Raw genomic sequence first — 19332 nt, forward strand, 5'->3', positions numbered from 1 at the left:
ACCATGCTATAATTGGTATCTCTTCCATGTTGTACAGTTTTTGTGATCAAACGTAACAAGCTACCCTTAATTTTGTTGTTCATTTGGTTTCTATATCTGCTGAGAGATTGTGTAAGTTTGTTGTGTTATGTAAGGTCATTTTTACACTGGGCACGTTTGCTGTGGTCCGAGACAGAGCGCGATTGTTCCTGGTGTCCCCTGTGGCGTTGGTTTGGTTTCACACTCAACGTGATTCTGTCTAACCCTGGTGCATTTGCGCTCATCTTGCGTCATCACAAACGTGCACGGCACTTGATGGAAAACAGAATCTGGGTCAATATATTGTATATTTTTATGAATTTGATGCTGTTATGCGCAGCTGAGTAAACGACTATATGTGTGTTGCATAATGCGGCTTTCTGCTGCTTGCAAACAGACTCTTTTTAGGAGACCGTGGATTGCCATTCATTTGCCGCCCTGCAGGCTCACTCTCGCTAATATCCAACATCAATACTATCATCCCTTACATGTGTTTTATTGAATTAAATAAATCGTAATTGGCTAAAACGCATGTGCCAGGTTACTTTACTTTTTTCAGGTTACTTCCTGAACAAGCGCGCACCTGAGTCCCTGTTGCTTTCACATTCATGCGAATCACGGCACAGTTCGAGTGCAACCAAACTCAGACCACCTCCTCCAAGTAGTCTCGGGTTCGGCATTAGCAATTTTTCACGTGAAACGTGCTCTGTGTTCCGAACTAAACTGCCAGTGTAAAAATGCCCTAAGTTGACAAATATTGCCATTGCGAATGCGCAGGGCAGTGTTGTTAATGCTTACTAAAACTAATAAAAATAGTTTTCATTGAAATAAAGCAGAAATAAAATACAAGATTAATAGTAGATGAAAACATTAAAGCTCTTTAAAATTATGTATAAATGCTATAAAAGCATATAAATACTAAAATAAAACTGTAACACAGAACTCGTACACAGAGTTTTCTTATTGGTTGTGATTTATGATTGATTATCTCACAATTGTTTTTATTCAGTGTGAACAAACAAATTTCTAATCACTGAAATCTTGTTGTGTAATGACTGCTTATGACACAAACAAAAAACAAATGTCTTATTAAATGTTACTTCTTTAAAGATTTTAGCCTGTCTGTCCAAATCTGATTTTTGTCGACTAGTATGAACGTCTAACAAAAAATCACATGAAATATAATTTTCACAAATTAGTTTCAAGCTTTTCCCCATGGTCTAGTGTTACAAAAATCACAATACATTAAATATCGAATCGCAATAATTGTAGAATCACAATTCTTAAAAATCGCAATACATATGTCTTGGCACCCAAGTATTGTGATTGTATCAAATCGGGATGTAGATGTATCGTCCCAGCCCTACAATCAGATTGATCTCTCTCACTGATGGCCCAATGGCAATTCAACATGCTGAATCGGACGGACTTCCGCTGACGTGTGGAACACACCGAAGAAACTAGCACGATAAGTGCACACCAACGGCCCAACGTTGGCTGACCGCTGGTTTGGTGTGCCACGTCGTGTCAGATGTTGTTGTTGTATGAAAAATACTTCTAGTCGGCCTGGTCTACTCTACACACCTTTTTTGAATTCTGAGACCGGCAGAGACAGCAGCGGGGAATACCATTTGTCATGTTGTAAGAAAACATGTAAACCCCTCCATTTAGTTGCTGTTGTTGTTTTCTGGCATAGGTATACCAACACAACGAAAGAGCACCTCAGGACACACTAATCGGATCTGAACAGTTGCAAAACACAATGTGACACTCAAATCATTCTAATCAGATGCACAAATCAGATTTGGTACTGACAGTTGTGAACGTAACCTCCAAATCTTTTAGCAATAATGGCTAAACCATAACCAAGTTCTACTCCGTCTTCAGCGTCACATGATCCTTCAGAAAACGTTCTAATATGATGATGTGATAATAATCATAAATGTTTTTTGAGCAGCCGTGTTGAAAACACTTGTGTAAAAAAAAATTTCAAGATGGATTTTTTTAGGATTTTTTTTCAAAAAGTTCAAAAGAACAGCATTTATTTGAGATAGAATCTTTTGTAACATTATAAATGTCTTTACTGTCACTTTTGATCAATTTAATGCACCCTTGCTGAATAAATTCTTTAAGTTCTCAAAAATAATTAAATAAATTCTTACCGACCCAAAACTTTTGAACGGTAGTACACTGTTGCAAAAGCTTTCTATTTCAGATAAATACTGCTCTTTTGAACTTTCTATTCATCAAATCATTTTTTTTACACAACTGTTTTCAACATTGATAATAATCATAAATGTTTCTTGAGCAGCAAATCACCATATTAGAATGATTTCTAAAGTATCATGTGACACTGAAGACTGGAGTTGTGATGCTGAAAAACATTACAAATCTCAAAGATCAAAAACCTTTGAACGGCAGTGTATGTTCCTATAGGTTTAGCGTTATGCTGTTCTTTCCTGTTACCAGCTTCTGTTCCTATGCTTGGTGTTATCTGATTTTCCTATGTTTTAATGTTATCTGTCATTCCTAGCCATATCTGATGTTCACACAGTATATAGTTTAGTATCATGTTCTGATCTGTTCTTTGACTATTTATAGCTTGCTAGGCAGTGCAAGAATCTTAATCCCTTTTATTTTTTAAGATTGTGCTTCTGTGTGAATTTTGTACCTACATTTTACTCATATGCCAGTGTGTGTGAGAGAGTGTGTATGTGCGCATGTGTGTACTCCAGCAGGGGTCTGTACTCTCTGCTAACTGACCCATTTTCCACAGCCTCATGGGGGGGAGGAATGAAAGGCAGTGTGGTGCTTCGCTCTTTCAATCTCTCTCTTCATCAAAGAGAGAGGGAAAGCTGCTCAAACGTACCTTACTCGCTGTTCAAACCCCTCTATCCCGGCATCTCCACATCAGCTCCATCGCAGCTCAGTTGGTGGCTTCATAACTGTCTTTTAATGTCTAAACAAGCAGCATTTAAAGTTTTTCAACGGGTTTTGCGTGAGCTGACAGAAATGCCAAGCGTTTCTCCTGTGTTGCAGGGCTGCGATTCATATTTAATGCAATGCGGAGAGTGTGTGAGCGTGTGTGTGTCGATGCGTAGGAGGGAAGCTGCAAACGCTTTTGAACGTAGAAAGAGCACGAGAGTGTCTTTTATATTCCACTGCAGTGTCAATTCCCTTTTGGCTTTGCTAGTTTTCTCATCTCCATTTTAGCAGTGACCTGCAAAAATGCTAACATAGAACGCATCTCTCACCACCATTTTGTTTCAGTTTCTGAACTGTAGCATCAAGGTTGATGAAAGGCCTGAAAGCAAAATCTGCCCTCATGAAAAGTGGCCTATGTTGACTGTCATATGACAGACAGGCTTTTTGTCATGTCGCTTTTGCACTTGAGGTGTTGCTGTGGACACGGTTTCAATTGACTTATGTGTGACTAAGTCTTCTGAACTCTGAGTCTCTGGAAGTGAACTAATATTGATTTTATTGTAATAAACGGCTTCTAGTGGTTTCATGGTTATGACAAGCTTATTATAGTTAGAACTACAGCATGAAAGCCCACCATGGGGCAGGGGATTTCTTCTGTTTTGTATGGAATTAGCTCTTTATTAGCTTTTTCTGCAAAAACACAGATACACTGTCAAGTTTTGATTGTTTTTCCATGGCAAATAAACACCCTTTTTCATCTCCGGCCACTGAACACTATGGGTGGTTTTGTTCTGCTTTTTATAGAATAAAAACAATAGAATGTGTTAATCAGGTCATGACGCATATTACATTACATAGAGGTTTGTCCAAGGCTTTCCTCACTGTGCCAGCAGGTGGTGTACACCTACAAGGATTTCAGTGGACAACTGACTTAGCATTCAATTAAATAATTGGTATTCTTGTTTTCTCTCAGTCTGTAACCAGGTACTTATTTATATAAGTAAAATGTAAATACATTTAAATATTATGTATAATTATATATGTTTGCTATTAACAAATGTAACAACTTTATTTATTAAAAAATGAAAAAGTGACCCTTTATTTCAGAGGTAGAATTTTAGTTCATTAGAAAACTTTAATTTTTTGAATAATTAATATAATTGAACTTTTAATGTATTGTATCTAACCTGTATATGTTTTATATATTACTTATGTATTATATATATATAATATTTTTATATTGTATAATTTTCTATATTTCTATAATATTGTAAAATTATGTATAATTACAATTAATGTTTTCTATTAAGAAATATTAATAAATCTTATTTATTTAAAAAAATGACGAACATTTATTGCAGAGGTAAAATTTCAGTTAATTTGAAAACGTATGAAAATGTTCAAATAACTCAAATAATCTGACGTTTAAAATGTTTATATTTAATATAAGTTTTATTTATTACTTAATGTTTTACTATATAATTAATTAATTAATTAATTAATATTATGGATAAAAGTTATTAATGTTTACTATAACACATGGAACCGATATTACATCTTATTCATTAAATTGTGATTTTAAATTTTTTTTTACGATTAACTTATTTGACAATGAAATGTACCATTTTCTTGGATTTAAGCAGCACACCTGCCTATTTTTGCTATTTTTCATCACAGTTAGACACATGTTCCATTACAGGATCTTTCAAAACTGTTTGGTAATATCATATTTGCTAGCTGACATGATCATATCATGTAAAGACGATCATATTGAGGTTTACACTGGGTTAACCATCACTTTTTAGGGAAGAGTTTCTGTTTAAACCGTTTGCCTTCCTCTGTTCCAAAGGGAAATCTGTCCCTCAGGTTCATGTATGAAAGTGGACAAGTATCAGTGGACTGCACTTTACGTTCTATTGGTTAAAGCTTTTGTTTTCTCTTTCTCTCGCTGTCATTCTTTCAACCTGCTGTTAAAACACTGATCAAGACATGGACCAGATCCTTGTTCTCTCACTCATTGAGCGCTGTGGCGCTTTTTCCTTTTAAGCTTTAGCTAATAATATGGACCAGAGATTCTGTGCGGGCTGCACCTGTGCTGCTCTGTGGTCCGTATTAGGGATCTTACATGATTCTGGAGTGATGAAACCCGCCAATCACAGGGCCTGTCGACACCCTGCCACTGGAGCGCAGCAATAAACAGGGCTTTTTTTTTCCACCTGAGCCTTTTATCTCAGATGAAAGTCTCTCCCCTGTGAGTCTTGCCAACCCTTCCAAGTGCAGCAAATGGGCCAGAGAACACCTGCTAAAGTCAGCATGTTTTTTAAATCCCTTGCCGTTCCTTCCCTCTCCATTTCTTTTTATTTTCTTTCTGTCTGTCCACCCACCTTGCTCTGGGATCCTCTTTTCTCTTAGGCCAGAACCTTCCTTGAGAAGGTTAAGTTGACACTGGGCATCTGCGTCATAGGTCTGTCATAATAACAGTAAATTCTTTTCAGGTCTACTGTTGTGGTTTGTTGGTTGTTCTTTGTTTTATGGGCCCCTTGTTAAAATGCTTCTGCTGTGTCAAAATACATAAAATGTTTCAAGACTATTTGCCTTTGTTTTCTATACTTCTATAGGACTCTAAAATAGGTGTTTTGTAGGGTTATTGGATGATTTTAGATGTTTTTATTATTTTAAATTAACGGTATTGATTGATATTGTATATTTGAATATGTATTCTAATGTCACCTATTTTTACATTTTCAAAAATACTACAAAGATTTTTTTAAAAGAATTGTATTATGTTATTTAGGAAGGACACTAAAGACTAACTTTGTAAGACTGGAGTAATGGCTGCTGAAAATTCAACTTTGCATCACATGAAAGAAATGCATTTTAAAGTTATTCTAAATTGTAATATTTTACTGGATTTTTGAACGGTAATATATCTTTGCCATCTTCTAAAGCTCACTTAAAGTTAATATTTTAAAAAACGTATAATTTTGCTGATTTTCAACCCGCTTTATATTGTTACAATGTCAGTATCATATGTAACTGAACAAATGTTCACTCCTTCCCCATGTTATCTGGACTGAGATATTCACGTATTTTTGTCAGAATCAGACTTTTGACAGTTCCTGGGCTTTCGTGAAAACTACAGATTTACTTCTGCATTTGTGTCCCCGCCATAGACTGTATAAAACAATGGACGTAGTGTCCGTGACATCACCCCTAGGTTTCTGAAGAGCATTTTTAAGGTCAAAGTTGGCGGAGCCTTCTTGGGAGCGTCATCACGCGTCACTCCCAGATAACCAATTATCTGAGGTATCTATTAGCTGAGGTGACGTGACCGCTAACAGACAGCAGAAAAAGAGCTAGTAGTGACAGCAGCGGCAATCCACCTGTCACTCAAGTTGCTATAACCTTAATTATGCAGAACTTTAAGGCTTAATATAATTTAAACAGATGAGTTATAAAAATGTTCACCCCATCAGTTGTCATGAAGGGCAAAATTACCTATATAGACCAAAACCATTTTTGTACCAGGCTGTAAACATATTTTTTTTCTGTTCTAAAGATTTAACATGACATTTTAACATGTGGAGTCTATGGGGGTGACTCTTGCGGCCGGTCGATGAATTGCAGTCCAAGTCAATTCCGTGTTGGATTCAAGAGAGAGACCGGATGGTTGCCGTTTGATCCCCGATTGATCCTGATTGATTGAGGATTATTAACAGAACAATTATTGTAAGGGTAGGTTTAACACTGAAAATTATATTGTACATGGTCTACTTTTTAAACCACATTTATAGTAAAAATGGAACAGTATGGCTTTCTTACCTGTACGTGACGTCATTTTGCTTTACTGGGTTGGGTGAAACTTATAGAACGGCAGTTTCTTTCAGTTTTTCTCCTCCATTTTGCCCTAAACCACTTTTCATGGCCATCCAGTTTGAAAGGTTGACTACAAATACAAAGGTTTTTCAGATTTCTCCATAACTGTTTTCTCCATGTTTACGATTCTTCGCAGACTTTAGCCTCTGCCTACAATGCAATGGAAGTAACTAAGTCCCACTAAACATTTACTTTTTGAATTCTTGCCCCCGGGAACAATACAGGTCAACGCTATGACTAAATATTTGCAAAGAAGTATTTTTGTTGTAGTCAAGACCACCTAATCCGAGACCAAGTTGAGACCTAGAACAATGTGTTGAGACCAAGACCAGACAAGCACTCCTCAAATGAATAAAGATCCACACTAAATTACTCATTTTTTATCAATAAACAGACCGAGACGAGACCAAGACCTTCAAAAAAATGATCTTAAGACCGGTCTCGAGTACAACAACACAACAAGGCGGTATTTGCCTCTGGTAAACCTATCCATAGCAGACTGGTAGGACTTCAACATGCCCAGTGGATTATGGTTGCTGAAGTTTTTCTACCTATTTGGCAAAAGGGACGACAACAGCCTTTTTTCTCTATTTTCTATAGTCAGTTGGCACCAATTTCAATTTTTTCGCCTTTCTACTGCATAGGCAGCCACGTTTTATTGAAAGCTGCCAGTGGTGAAGTACCCATTTACTTGAACACTTTAAATGTATTCTTTAGCAAGTCATAATAATTGTCCATTTTTTTCAAACTGTACACTGTTGCAATGTTTAAATTCACTAAAGGTTTTTTTTCTATTATTAGTTAATTCTTTTTTTTAAAATAGTGTACAATTTTAATATGGACCATTTATTGGTTATCGACCATAATAGGAAAGTAATTATTGGTTTATTGTATTTTCCATGGCTAAAATGTTTAACATTTTGCATCCCTAATTGAAACTTCACACATTTAGGACTATGGTTTTTGCTATACAAAGAATTCTACTTTCGGTTTTATGGTGAATGTGGGAGATTTAGTACATTTTTGTAGTCCAAAAAAAGCACTCATGGAGCTCACTAAAACAGTGTGGCCTGCTGAGAAGACAGGTGGTTCTTCACGGTACATCCTCTTCAGACCAGGGATCTCGAAACATAATTTCATTAAAGCAGCTCTTATGGTCTGGACTGCAATTATAAGAATCCTGTGTTTTTCTTGGCCATGAATAAAAAAGAACGAACGGGGGAGGGGGGGGGGGGGGGCAGGGGAACTGATCCAGAATACTCTCTAGACAATGTTGGCGTTGAAGAATATCCAGCTCTTTTTGCTAATGCTCTAAATTTGCAAGCATGATCCCTAAATGTGTTATCTTTAGGAAATTACAGTTTGTACATTCAGATTAGAAACTGATTTGAAATCATTAAATTTGGTGCAGTTGAATTATGCTTGGTGTGAGGCCTTTCTCCAAAAGTTTCAGAGAACATTTGCACAGCATGTATTGAAGACTCGTTGTGTTTTGTAACTAGTGCAGTGCTCCTTTTATTTCATGGCATGCAAATCCTACACTGGAGAATTTTTCTGCAATCAGTCAAGCTCCCGGGTTGCCCAGCGGTGCCACATGCCGTTCGAAATAACTGTACCCCATCGTCATTTTTATTCAACTGCATGCGAAAATGCATGCAGAAAGATTAGTGTGATATGGAAGACAGAAACATGCTTGATGCTCTCAACATTACCTCTGTGTTGGCTCTGTTATATATTTCATATGCGCCTGCTTTATATTCCATTCTCTGTGTTAAAGTATTCAGGAGGTATGAAGTCATGCAGTCACATTGATGATAGAACATGTGAAGAGCGATGTGTTGCATCAAGACCATATAGTGCATACCTGGCTTTTAAGCTTGCTTCTCTTTATGGCAGTCCTGTGGATGTGATGAAAGGACGAGGCTTGTTTGAAGTCGGACATTGTCGTGGACAGAGTTTATAATTTGCCTAAACTGATTTTCTATAGCCTCGCCAGTGAAGAGGTTTGAAGCCATACGATCAGAGCAATATTGAAGGAACTGGACCACATTTGGTGCGTGGGTTTATGTTGATGAAGCTGACATGTCCTGGCGAGTAATTTATTCTAAAATACATTCATACATGCACTCATTTGAATACACCTCTTCTAAGATTATCATGTTTTTCATTTCTGAATTAAAATGATTTATAAATGAAAAAAGGTCAGTGTGATACAACTGTCCTGATATCTTAATGAAGAAAAACATATGAGCAATCTTTTATTATTGTTTCTTAGATTTTTTTCTTTCACTACTTAAATATTAATATTTGTGTCACATACATAAGTGTCACAACTTGTATTCATATTTGAAAACCTTTTGTCAGCTAGGGCTGTTCGATTAATCATTAAAAGATACAATATTACCCATGCGATATTATTCCTTAATGACAACGATTTGCCTGTATCTATTAAACCTTTCCATACCTGAACATTCAGATCTGTGTTGGTGCTGACCCAGCCAGCACTTTTCAACCACACAGTATCATTATTTTATATCATTATATAATTAAAGTGTATAGTTCGCATATAAACACTAATGTGGTAGCAATCAAAATAGATCACCTTTTGAAAGTAACCTTCCAATAACCATTGTATCGATTACATCTTTACGTCACTAGGTGGCGACAAATGAATGTTAAATAATGTATTCGTCATTGAATCATTCATTCTATAGATTCATTCAAAAACGCTGAATTATTCTAGACCATCTGCCGGCGATTTGATTTCGCCCTGCAACTCAGTCTGGAAACCTGTACATTCATTTCTACTGCTTCTGTTACACTTTTGCGGGAACTAATCACAGACTGGCTTATCCATCTGGCGTGCTATCTTGTAGTCTGATTGGTTGAAGGACTATCCAATTGCATACAGAGTCATTTGAATTATGCTTGTTTATCATGCCTCTTGTGGTCTGATTGGTTGAAGGACTATCCAATTGTGAACAGAGTAATTTGAATTATGCAGTAGAAAATACAGAGCAGACTCCCCAGACCAATGTTCAATGAATCATTCATTCAAAAAGATTTTAAAAAAAATAATAATTTAAATAAATGAAACATTTTTAAGACTGCAGCAATTAGAATTGTGTTAGAACCTCTAGTAAATGACATGTTATTTTGTTTAGTTATCTGTTCAGAATTGTGGGAGAATCGTGATCTCTATTTGGAACAAAAAAAAGTTTATCCAGAATTGTGCATCCCTGTATTTTCCACTAAATCAAAAATCATATGGTGCAAACAAAACCTGGTAAAAACAAAACAAAAAATCAATTATGTGCATCTAGGTCTAAGTGTATTTTTTTTTTTTTTTTAAAGAGAAATATTTTACCTTTTTATGACCAGGTAAGTTTACAGTAGTTCAGGTTGTAAAATGGCATGTGGTGCGACTCCCAAAAAGGTATTATAATTACACATTTTTAACTATTCCAGTCATTGGAATAGGCTAATGTTAATAACTTTTATGGTTTTGACAGAAGGGGTTTCACAACTTATCTCGTTATCTTGTATTATTAAGATTAATAAAATTAGGTCTTTGGGCAGGAGGTTGTAGATGAAGACTCTGGAGTAGATGGAAGCTTCACAGAGGCAGGTGGAGCTCCATTGGTGAGTTAGGGGGAGGACAGGGGAGAGGTGACGGTGAGAAAAGCTGTACAGAATAGATCCTAATGAGCTGCTTCTAATCCGCCTAAATCTCTGTAACGATTCCACAAATGTCAGGCCGGTGTTGAAGGCGAAAGGAAGACACAGGGATTTGAGCGGTGAGATAAGAGGGTAATCTTCCACATCCACACCTCCCTCCTCAGAGAGAGAGAGAGAGAGTGAGAGAGAGAAGGGGGTGATGGAGAGGTGGCCAGAGGGCAGATGAAAGAGCTGCTCGACCTCAAGTGTGTTCTGACTGCTTATGAAACGTGATGTGATTAGTCTATATAAACTACTCTGTTTTATACTGTCACATCATACTGTATGCATTGAGAGAACTATATGGATTTCTTAGTATATGGAAGTGCAGTGAACTGTTTTAATATTAATAATTGTGTATACAATAATACTACTAATACCAATTAATTCAATAAACCAAATAAATAGTATAAATGAAAATGTTCACACTTCTTTTCACACACATGCTTTCCCCCCTAATTTAGTGCCAATTAAAGCATCAATAAAATAAACCTTTTGCAAACGATATGCTTGAATATACACCGTTTAAAGCGATAATATATGTACAAACAAACTACTCTGTGGATTGTAGCACGCTTGTTTCTCCTGTGAGCCCGGGTGGGTTTAAAGGTTTTGATAGACAGAGCAGTAGAAACCCCACCCCCGCGCGTCGCTGGATAACGCGGTGTCCCGGAGTGGATCATCTATCGGAGAAGATTAACTTCAAACTCATGTTTAGTGCTTTTCTTGACACGCCAAAGCAAATACACACGCTTGCATAGCAGTTACATTTATATGAATAACAACTATGCCTCTGCATCGGTTTTTACAACTTTATAACACATTTATGTGTGCAGGATTTCAAGCAGGCTACAAGCTGTGTTTGCTATTGCTCTCGGGCAACAATAATACAAATTACAGCTACAAAATATTGGGTAAGATGAGTTTTTAGCATGCTGATTTAATTTATAATGCTTGTATTTTATATTGATGTATTGCCCGTTCCCCGCATGATAAATAAATGATGCAAGTCGCATGTAACAGGACTAGTGTGGAACGCGTCTTGGAGTAATCCGTACCGGGTTTTCCTTCGGCTCTAACAGGATGATTTGTGTGTATACTGAGCACACGGGGCTGATAGACGAGAGAGACGGGTATGGATCCGTAGCTGTTGCGGCTGTCTGTCTCGTTTCCCGGGACTCTCGTTCTGCATACCGCGAAGCGCAAGCTCCGGGTCGTGCATGTTACATTTGAATGAAAGAAGGAGCGCACAGCGGCGGGAAACAAAAGCGCGACCGGTCCTGTGCAAAGGGAGCAAGCTGGCTGCGCGGCGGGGGATGCACGGGCACAATAGGGAAGACCACACTCTTCTGCTTTAGGAGGACAGTGTTGCAATAACATTTCCCCCAGACAGACAAGCCTCGCAGCGGGAAGCAGGAATTTGAAGCCGGACTTTACTTTTCTGTGGATATGATGACGGGCTTTGCATTAGACGTTTAGGTGACTTGGTGGGGAACAAATAGTGCAAATAGTTAAACGACAGTCAGAAGAAGGCACCGGCACAGCAAAGGACATTTTATTTGGATTTTTTGCATACCACAGCAATTTTGTACAAAGCAACTTCTTTAACAGAGAGATTATTTATTATTGTTATTATGATTATGTGATCTGGGAATCACCAGCTGTGGGTGAAGTCACAAAAGAAACGGAGCTATTTGACGTGAATTCATTTACTTGGATTTGGTTTCTGAAGAATGTACTTACTTGATTCTAATTATCCGGAAAGGATGGAGCGGGGTACGCCACAAAGAAAAACCGTGTACCGGATATCTTTGACATTAGTGAAAAAAGAAAATCTGCAGGATGGCGGAGGCTCGGCGCACCGGCGGCCGGAGAACCCTAAAGTGAGCGCGTACCGGCGGGAGGGGGCCTCTGAGGCTCAGCGCAGCTCCCCGCTGGAAGAACTAAAAGAAGTGGAGGACGAGACGGACGAATTTTCTACGCACTCATACATGAGGAACTTCAGGACCTTTAGCACTGGACATCTTGAGTTGGGCAGGTTGAAAATCTCAAGGAGGGCGCAGCTTTCACATAAAGACAGAGAATTAAATGAAACGTGCATCCTGCCAGAGAATGGACAGAGGAAGGTAATTGAAAACGGGGCATCAGTTCAAAAAAGGGCAGAAGATGTAGCTGAAAGTGACAGATTGAAATGTGATGCTGAGCGTGGAGAAATCTGCAGCACTACTGCCGCTAATGGAGAAAACACAGGCATTAGAAAAAAAATCCTCAAGACCTCCCGGAGCACAGAGGAACCGGTCAGTACGTGGTCAGATGAGACCTCTGAGGAAGCGAAGGGTGGCAAGACGGCCAAGGAGAGCTGCATCTCCTCTTTGCTGGCTAAAGGGAATGGGAAGTCACCCAAACCAGCACCACAAACCCCTCCGGCGAAGAGGCACCCAAGCCTGCTGCGGCGAAGTTTCAGCTTTCGCCACTGGACGGGTGGAGAGTTGATCCGCATACGGGCCCTCTCCAAAGAGAAGCACCACAGCAGCTCGGGCTGCATTGGCCGTGACGGAGAGAAGAGTCAAGCCCAAGCCGGCGTGGTTCTGCAAAACATGGCTTTCGCAGAGTCAGAGTCCACTGAGAAGCGAAACACTTTGGATGTGGGTGAGGTTCTGAGCAAAACTGACTCCGTGACGGAGCTGGGCCGCAGGGAGAGGATGAAGGGCAAGAATCGCACATTGGACAACAGTGACCTTCTCAAGCTGTCGGATAAATCTTTGGCGGACAAGGAGGCATTTATTAGAGGGACGGGCTCCCGTTCAAGTGGGCCGGAACGTAAACTAATTCGATTTTTCAGTGGTATCTTCTCAAAGCGGGATGGGACGTCCACGCCGCTTAGCAGCCCCAGTAATCGAGCTCTCCGGAAAAACGGCCTGCTGGGAACTCAGCGGAGATCTGAAATGGGCTTCTCTCAGTCCAGCACTGAGAGTGTTAATGGATGCCCACAGGACGGTAATAGTTGTTTTTCTTCTTTGCTATTTTTTTAAACTTCAAATGTTATTAGGCAGGAGGATGCTCTGTTTGCTTTTGTGGACCTAGGACAGGGGCTATAGGGATGCATATTTGTTTTGGACAGGAAGGTGATGTTTAGCTGCCACTTTGCAGGCCGCCTGTGTTTGTGTTTCATTATGCTGCGTGCTTGCAGCTTACTCTGAGATCTGGCAGCCTTGTTTGCAACGGTGAGTGTTTACATTCTTGAGCCGTGAATGTAAAAACCCTCATTTAGTGCTGGATCCGTTCTGTTAGCCTGCTCTGTTCATTTTGCTGGCAATGCACAATGTCAGAGTGACAGTTTCTCCCACTTGTCTTTTCTTTTTGATGGTTGGAGTTAATGTTAGTGGATTGCACTATTCACATATACACCTTCTTCTCTGTTGTCCTGAATCCATTATCTCACTTTCCATGTTACTGGCGACAGCAGGTCATCTGTGAAGGCCACCACCCTCTCCTGTCATTAATATGGTAATGTAGAGCTTCTGGTAGATACTGTGTCATAGAGATTTTAATGAATTGCCACACACCATCTACTGCCTGTGAGGTGAGCAGTTCCTGCTGAAAGACAGATTGCCACTGTCTGTAATACAGGGCTTTTGGTGGGGGGTTTTCATTCAAACTTTTGATCTCTTACAGGGATGGTTCACCCAAAAATGAAAATGACCCCATGATTTACTCACCCTCAAGCCATCCTAGGTGTATATGACATTCGTTTTTCAGATGAATACAATCAGAGTTATATTAAATGTCCCGGCTAATCCAAGCTTTATAATGGCTGTGAATGTCAGCCCAAGATTTAAAGCCCAAAAAGTGCATCCATCGATGTGAAGTAATCCTCACGGCTCTGGGTGGTTAATAAAGGCCTTCTGAAGCGTAACTGGCATGACGATAAGCAATGCCGATAAGCCTTTTGAGCTTCGAGAGGCGTCACACTTTCTGGTAAGTTGAATACGGAAGGCGGTCTGCCGGAAGCTAGATATTTTACTTTATAAAGTTTTAAATATGGATATGCAGTGTTTCCCCTAGAATTTTTTCCAGCAGCGGTGCTGTTACGTGCCGGAGGTTGTTACCAAGCCGCTCGTCGGGGGGGTCCGGGGGCATGCACCTCCGGAATAAATAAAAAATTAAAATAAACCATGACTTCTGGCAAGTTTTGTGGATAGAAATAGACATTTTGAACATTAAAATCCAAATTAAGCTTTTCATTAGTTTAAAAGGTGACTATCTTATAGCCTATTTTACTTCAATAACCTGCAGGGACGTGCAGAAAGTTCCTAAGGGGCAAGGGCTCAAATGTAAGAAAGGGGCAATATGTAAAAAAACCCAACAAAAAACCCCATAGTGTTTGGATACTATTTAATGTTTTTGCAAAAAGTCTCATGCTTATCAAGCCTGCATTTATTTAATCAAAAAAACCAGAAAAAACAGTAGCCTAATATTGGGAAATATTATTACATGATGTTTTTTTTTACCTTAAGTTTTTATTAATCAAATATATTGTTGTTTTGATTCACATTATGGCTCAATCGTCACCAAGTTTAATAGATGCTGCCCCTTTAAGACGCAGATCTAAAATCATTCTCCCTTTTACGCCCATTTAAGCTAAACTGTGTTTAAGTGAATACTCTCCAAGCCTGTCATTTTGACATATAGGCTATTTTGTTGTGTATTTGATGGTTTAGTCGCGCACACGAAGCATATGTGCAATTCGGTCCGTTTCGCAGCGTGCGTACACACACACACACACACACACACACACACACACACGCCTGCCTGCCTTGAACTTGGAAACAGCGTCTATTGCGCGGATTATTGTGCTTTTCATTTAATCAAACACGTTCTGCAATTTAGCCAAAGTGGAGAGTGCATTTGCCAACAATCACGGATTGTGCTGAATCTGACGTTAAATGCATGTTTGAGGAGAAATGACAGCGCGCGCTGTGAAGGGAAGGAAGTTGTGCTAGACGATGCGCGAGCATAGTTTATAATAGTTTTACCTCATATCTTCTTTTTTTAATCCTTGGAAGCGAAAAAAAGATTAATATCACAGCCCTGTGATATTGTGAAAGTGTAAGCAGACTACATTTTTGTTTAGTTCTCTGGCCATCGTCAATCTCTTTCTCTCTCCTTTACAGTGTGTAAGTGAATGTCGTGATATTACTGATCATGTGAAGATTTTGCAGTGGCGCTGAAAATCCAGCGGCGGCGCTGCGCCGCTGTGAATACATTGTAGGGGAAACACTGATATGTTTCTTACACAAACCCATCGATAGCGTCAGAAGGCCTTTATTAACCCCCCGTAGCCGTGTGGATTACATTTATAATGGATGGATGCACTTTTTTGGGCTTCAAATTTTGGGACCGCCATTATAATGCTTTGAAGAACCAGGACATTTTTTAACATAACTCCGATTATATTTGTATACACCTAGGGATGGCTTGAGGGTGAGTAAATGATGGGATAATTCAAATTTTTGGGTGAACTATCCCTTTAACATACAAGGGACCCCCTTCCTAAAATATAATTGCAGCTATGCAATTAATGTGATTTCTACAGTTGTTAGCAGTTATATTATAAATACATTTTCCCCCAAAATGAAATGATTGGCTCTAGCAAATAATTATTTGGGGTTGACTGTTTTTTTTTTGACCGCTATTAGATTAATGATAGATAATCCTTAAAAACTTTTAATATATAATCCTTAAACTAGAGTTGTGAGTAGAATAAAATTCTCATGATTTTTAAGTAAAATAATTTTAAACAAATTTAATTAAAATCTTACGATTGTTACTTTGACAACCTCAAACATACTGCAATTTTTGAAAGCCTGGTCAACTTGAGAGTCAATACTCTCAGTTCCTCCGGAGAGTAGTGAATGGTTAGTCTTAGACAGGAAATTAAACCCAAACGAAAAAGGGTTTTAGACAGTTCCTCTCTGTTTGTAAAGTATTACATTTTGAAATCTGTAAGATGACGGTGATGTGGATTGGCAATATTTTTTACATTTGTGTCAAAGAGGGAGTTATTTCAGGTGAGGCAGTTATTTTAGGACAGTGCTAATGATTAGGTCAGCGCTAATGCTCCTAACACGGCATGTAGTAAAACCTTTGGTGTCTGTGGGATGAGACGGCACCTTTGCTGATTAGCCGTTTCCACATTCCTCAGATTCCGGAGGCATTCCCAACTCTTGAAGAAATACGTTCTTGCCAATTAGATAATAATCTTACTTTAGAACAGTGTCATGTTTCCTTTTAAATGAGCGGCTTTACCTGTTCTGTCCATCAATTGTTGTTGGCTAATATTCGTGTATATATAAGAAATTCAGGGATATTTTAAATGGCTTCATAATAAATGTATACATATGGAGGCGATAGTTATGAATAACAGAGTATTTTATCAGAACTCTGTGAATTATGTACCAAGACTTATTCACTTTAATTATAATGAAATGAGTGGCAAGAATATCCCTTAAAAAAAGTTCTGTCTTCGAGATCAAAACTTTTGTTTTCCACATAATAGGAATTGCAGGTTTGGAATGACATAAGGGAACTAAGTAATGATGGATATTTAGTGTTTTCTTAAAGGGATAGTTCACCCAAAAATGAACATTTCTATAATGGTTTACCCTCAAGCCATCCTAGGTGTATATGACATTCTTCTTTCAGACGAATACAGTTGGAGTTATATTAAAAAATGTCCAGTCCTGGCTAATCCAAGCTTTATAATGGCAGTAAAAGGTAGCCAAAAAAAGTGCATCCATCCATTATAAAAGTAATCCACACGGCTCAGATTAGCTTCAGGGCCTTTATTAACCCCCCCGGAGCCTTGTGGATTACTTTTATAATGGATGGATGCACTTTTTTGGGCTCCAAATTTTGGCCTGCCATTATAAAGCTTAGAAGAGCCAGGACATTTGTGTTATATAACTCTGATTTTGTTCATCTGAAAGAAGAATGTCATATACACCTGGCATGAGGGTGAGTAAATTATGGGATACTTTTCATTTTTTGGGTGAACTATCTCTTTAAGGGCTTACCAGCAGCAATGTATGTTAATTGAAATAATTGTTTATTTTCAGTTTATAAATAAGTATCTTTATTATTTATTATTAGTGATTTGTGTCAACACTAATGACAGTAAACGAATCAAAGTCAAATGATCTGATTTATTGCATTTCTAGAATGGTTTTCATTTTTGCTTTCATAGCAAAAATATGTGAGGCATTAGAACACACCTGCCTCCTTTGAGATCTATTTTTAGTTAGTTGCTTGTTTCATGACTCAGCCTATGTGGACGCAGCTCTGACGTTTCCTCGCCATGCAACCTTGGCATCATTAGTTCATTTCAGTTCAGTTAGCATTACTGTGCTAGCTTGCAGCCGGATGGTGTATGACTTTCATTTATTTGGCTCTGGTGAGCAGGATGTGAGTTGGCACTGCAATGTCAGCGTTATATAGTCCTGCAGGGTATATTCCCAGATGGGCCCTGCATATGGATACGTTTATAGGCAACTGATGCCCTCAAGACAATACTTACTGTCCTATAGCTCGGATGTGCGTCGTTCAATCATTCATATCAGAAATCAAGAGCAGAAATATGTATTAATGAAGTAAAAGGGGCAGTTTTGGTTTTTATTGCAACTTTAAGATTTCAGACTAGATTTTGGGACGTAAACTAGATATTCACTCAAAGGATGCCTGCGACTTGGAAGAGAAGACGTCATGGTTATTGTTGCTGTTTTTTGGCTGTAGTTTAGAGACAGAAAATAAGTTACTCACAGCTGTGTTCATTTGTTTGGGACGTTAGATCTGTACTCTCCATCCCAGGCTATAGGTTCTGGGGTTCTCTCGATCACGTTTTTGTGCCCCCGATCCGAGTCATTGTATATTGAGTATTAGGGCTGTGCGATATTGAAGAAAAATGCGATATGCGATATCCTCGTTAAATAATGCGATATTCGATATCTTTTTTCGATATCGTAAGTGTGTAAAATCTATTTCTTTCCCCAACTGATATCTTTCACTTAAAGCATAACTGACTGTGTTTACATGAATATTTATCAAGACAGCCATTTTGACTTAACTGTGTATGTATTTGACAGTTCGAGTGTGTAACAAGACACGAAAAAAAGAACGGCTTGTGCGCATGTTTCGGTGTGTATGTATTTGACAGTTCGAGTGTGTAACAAGACACGAAAAAAAGAACGGCTTGTGCGCATGTTTCGGTGTGTGTGTCAGACAGCAGACAGCGCGAGACTGCAAGGAGTTGTTTTTCGCTAGTTTTTGCGTTTTATAACTCTTTTTAACGTCAAGCAAGTCACATAAGTCAAAGTCTTGTGCTCAGTTTATTCTCTGATATATGCATCAACCTAAAATGTACACTTTTCACAATGTTGAAGAAGTAGCCTATTAAAATCATTCAGATATTGCGTACCCTTGCAATATGCATATTGCGATATGTACATTTGCGATATTTCGATAATTTCGATATATTGCGCAGCCCTATTGAGTATTTGCCGATACCGAGTCCAGACACCTTATTTTCCTAGTGCTTGGTGCACACTTAAAGTATATCAAAGTTATTAATATTAATAAATAAATAAAATTAATGATATTGTGACACAAGTGAAGTACAAAGCTTTTGTTTCTAAAAAACAATTGGTTAAATGCCTACATCGCAACAACTGAAACATTTGGATTCTTGCCAATTACTGTGGTTAAAAATGCTGTAGAACCCAATACCTTTTTATTTGCCAA

At 38.5% G+C, this 19332-nt stretch overlaps 1 protein-coding gene across 7 annotated transcripts in view; it reads left to right on the forward strand.

Annotated features, from left to right (window-relative positions):
* The window catches only part of agap1 (ArfGAP with GTPase domain, ankyrin repeat and PH domain 1), a 234948-nt gene that overhangs the window by 59577 nt on the left and 156039 nt on the right, over nucleotides 1-19332 (forward strand). For 3 of the 7 annotated variants that reach the window (XM_079841018.1, XM_079841016.1, XM_079841017.1), the window contains exon 1: nucleotides 11638-13533. The exons of 3 other annotated variants lie outside the window; for them this stretch is intronic. In XM_079841018.1, coding sequence (XP_079697144.1) covers nucleotides 12270-13533 — 1264 coding nt within the window. In that variant the 5' untranslated portion in view covers nucleotides 11638-12269. Of the gene's footprint in view, nucleotides 1-11616; nucleotides 13534-19332 lie in introns of those variants that run through there. One more of the 7 variants, XM_079841019.1, reaches the window with a different exon arrangement.

Source organism: Gobio gobio (assembly GCF_949357685.1).
Source record: "Gobio gobio genome assembly, chromosome: 17".
Classification (NCBI taxonomy): Eukaryota; Metazoa; Chordata; class Actinopteri; order Cypriniformes; family Gobionidae; genus Gobio; species Gobio gobio.